This window comes from Mizuhopecten yessoensis, unplaced genomic scaffold (assembly GCF_002113885.1).
Source record: "Mizuhopecten yessoensis strain PY_sf001 unplaced genomic scaffold, ASM211388v2 scaffold6313, whole genome shotgun sequence".
Taxonomy (NCBI): Eukaryota; Metazoa; Mollusca; class Bivalvia; order Pectinida; family Pectinidae; genus Mizuhopecten; species Mizuhopecten yessoensis.
This window is the reverse complement of record NW_018406487.1, coordinates 156,209-159,026: the sequence shown is the minus strand read 5'-3', so window position 1 is coordinate 159,026 and position 2,818 is coordinate 156,209. Positions and strand designations below refer to the sequence as shown.

General features: G+C 40.2%; 1 protein-coding gene across 1 annotated transcript; it reads right to left on the bottom strand.

Moving 5' to 3' along the window:
* Positions 1 to 260: 260 nt before the first annotated feature.
* Positions 261 to 2,061, bottom strand: LOC110451965. The gene is made up of 2 exons (XM_021500202.1): positions 1,642 to 2,061; positions 261 to 1,018 (listed from the first exon to the last, which is right to left on the bottom strand). The coding sequence occupies exons 1-2, from the start codon at positions 1,957 to 1,959 to the stop codon at positions 701 to 703; spliced, it is 636 nt and encodes a 211-aa protein (XP_021355877.1). The 5' UTR covers positions 1,960 to 2,061; the 3' UTR covers positions 261 to 700.
* Between the last annotated feature and the right edge of the window lie 757 nt (positions 2,062 to 2,818).

Below are 2,818 nucleotides of genomic sequence, written 5' to 3'. Positions count from 1 at the left end.
CTGGTGTGTCTTCTAAACATGACTTTGATCCAGTGTAACTAGTCAGAGAAGAATGTCGGACACTGTAGGGACACTTTATTTCCACAACACCAACACCACAACAATCACATGACACCAGTCCATCTGGGGAGGCACCTAAAGTTGGGAATTCTGTGTTAATGGAAAATCCAGCCTTTTCCAAGGAGAAGTTCCATTGCTTCCTTGTAGGACCTAATAGCCTCTTTCTCGTGCTCACAACCCCATGTTGTTGCCGCAGATTTAAATGTTGTCTCGGCTGAATAGCAAATGGACGTGACTAGGCTCCGAGATGGTGCTGCTGGGTTACTGTGACACACTGAAAACATTTTTGATGCTGTCACTCTACCACTCCTGAATCTATGCCAGAGCTTAGAATTGCATTGTTCTTTTGTAGCACTTTCCACAGTAGCTGCCTCTTGCTCAGAAACCGCAATCTGATGCTTTTCACATTTCTTCATGATTTCACTGAAACTAGCACTTAAAAGTTCCTTGTCAAATAATCCAGACAGTATCATGGGAAAATTAGCACTTACAGGAGTTGGAATAAAGTCCTTTTGAAATGGCACTTTTACACTCAGAATGGCTGATCTTGCCGCGGTTGCACTAAGTCCTTGAAAAAACAATGACAGTTCTTCCTCAGATGGAGGGCTAGCAACTCTAAGCTCTTGCTGTGTACGTGGAGTTACTGGTGTTCCAGCAAGTTGACAATCAAGGGCTTTCTATAAAAAGTCTTGGCAGATGTGAAGTCAATATCTTTAAGAGTGCTGTAATTTACCCCTTTTACACTTGCTGGAAGCCAGTACGCTTTCTCCTGGGTGACTGTCTTTGAATTTCGCACTATGACGGTGGCCTCAATGCTGTAGAGAAGTGCTGCAACATGGGTACATGACTCTCCTAATCCCGCCATGCAGTTACAATGTGCTGCAAGGACCTTTCCATCTGTTTGGATGATAATCCACGGTGTCAGTGGTGTGTCGCTTAATCTTTGAGAATGCATCACCTGTAACACAAAAATAACAATATTACTTAAGCTTTAGAAATATCATTTATACATTTTTAACTTGAATGCTCTAGGTTGTCCAATATGGATGATTTTGTTATACTGCTACATGTATCCATTACATGTGTTGAGTATGTCCTTAATATTTAATCTGATGATTACAAGTGCTTACAAATCATCAATTATGTGAATAGAAAAATATAGATTGTCTATACCCTTATTACAATGTATGATGGCGAGTAAAATATGTACTAGATTTCTACTATAGTGTACGCTATTATATAGACATTAAAACTTTGATCTAAAAGTACTTAAAGTACTTATATTGTATATATATTTGTACACTTTAATTTCTCTTTTTTAAATGGCTTTATTAATAAATTAATTATTTAAAACATACACTTATGTACTTAGAGCTGGTAGACTAATTTATATAATAGCTTTCATGTCAACAATTTAGTCTGGAGCACAGGGGTTAGTTACAAATGTCTGAAATTTCTGATATGGGTCACAGCACACATAAACTGCTGTGACCCATATCAGTACAGCATCCGGTATTTCAGACATTTGTAACGAACCACTGTGTCTGGAGTGACAGTACACCCTCCCTGACATGTACTTACTCGTGCAGTGTGCAGGCAAAGATCGTTGATTTTATACACAGCTACATCTCGTACCCAGCCGCTGATGAATTGATTGTATGCATCCAATCCTTTGTAGCATTTCAGCTCTTCTACAGTGTAAGCACTCGTGAAGTTCACTAAATACATAAAAATGTCTGCGCACGTCACACCTGCCCAAAGATTAATGTCTTTGCTCCATTTCGTCTTGTCAAGTTGATATGGCTCTATTTTGTCAATCAACGCACATTTTTCATCGTATCTCCTTCTAGAAACAACATCCAATGACTGTCTGTAGTCAAGCAAACCTTTGCTAGCCATTTCCGCCACATGTAATACGTACACAAGAAGCCGTCGCTGAGAAAGTTAACAATGCTCAAGTATGTCTGCCTGAGAATCGACCCATCCAATATGGCTGCCGCATTTACCGCAACCCGGATGCGGTCACGTGATCGAAGCTATGTATTTTTGAGAATGGCCCATATACATAAATATTACATATGGTCCAATTTTCCTTGATTTTGATTGGCTAATACTTGATCACCTGCTCACCGATATAAAGCATATGGACCCCATGATACTATTTTTGCTTGCACGTGAGCATATGGACCTCATATTTCTAAATATATATCCGGATATTACGTTGCGTCAGCGCCACCTTGGTTTAGACACGCCTCGGACATAAACAAACATGGCCGCTGAACCTAAACGTCGGAAAATTGTGGAGCTGTCAGAATCAGACATTAAAGAATTGGTGGATCTTTCAGTGTCAACCAATACCAAAAGGTTGACACAACAATATGTTAAAATGTTCTAAGAATACTTAGCGGCGAAACACTTGGATTGCAATTTTGAGCGCTATGAGGCCGTGACATTAGACAGCACATTGGGAAAAATTAACGCCGAAATCAGTGATAAAGATGGAGAGATGTACAAGAAAACGACTTTAATGTCGTATCGCCAAGGGCTACAGAGACATTTACAGGCGATGAGGGACGAGAAGATTGGCAATGTTAAAGGGACTGATTTTTCGGAGTCGTCCAAAGTATTTGGGGGTGTTGTGAAAGAAATAAAACGACAAGGCCGGGGTGCAGTAGATCACCATTTGCCAATTTCCGACCCAGATTTAACTTTATTGTACGCATATTTGGGCACCTGGCGTTCTACCGACTCAGCTGAT

What these genes read in the sequence shown, in the direction of transcription:
- LOC110451965 (XM_021500202.1), bottom strand. Translation starts at nt 1,959, where the DNA reads ATGGCTAGCAAAGGTTTGCTTGACTACAGACAGTCATTGGATGTTGTT. An exon ending in TTTGCCTGCACACTGCACGA is followed by an intron (nt 1,019 to 1,641) that starts GTAAGTACATGT and finishes TTTGTGTTACAG; the next exon opens with GTGATGCATTCTCAAAGATT.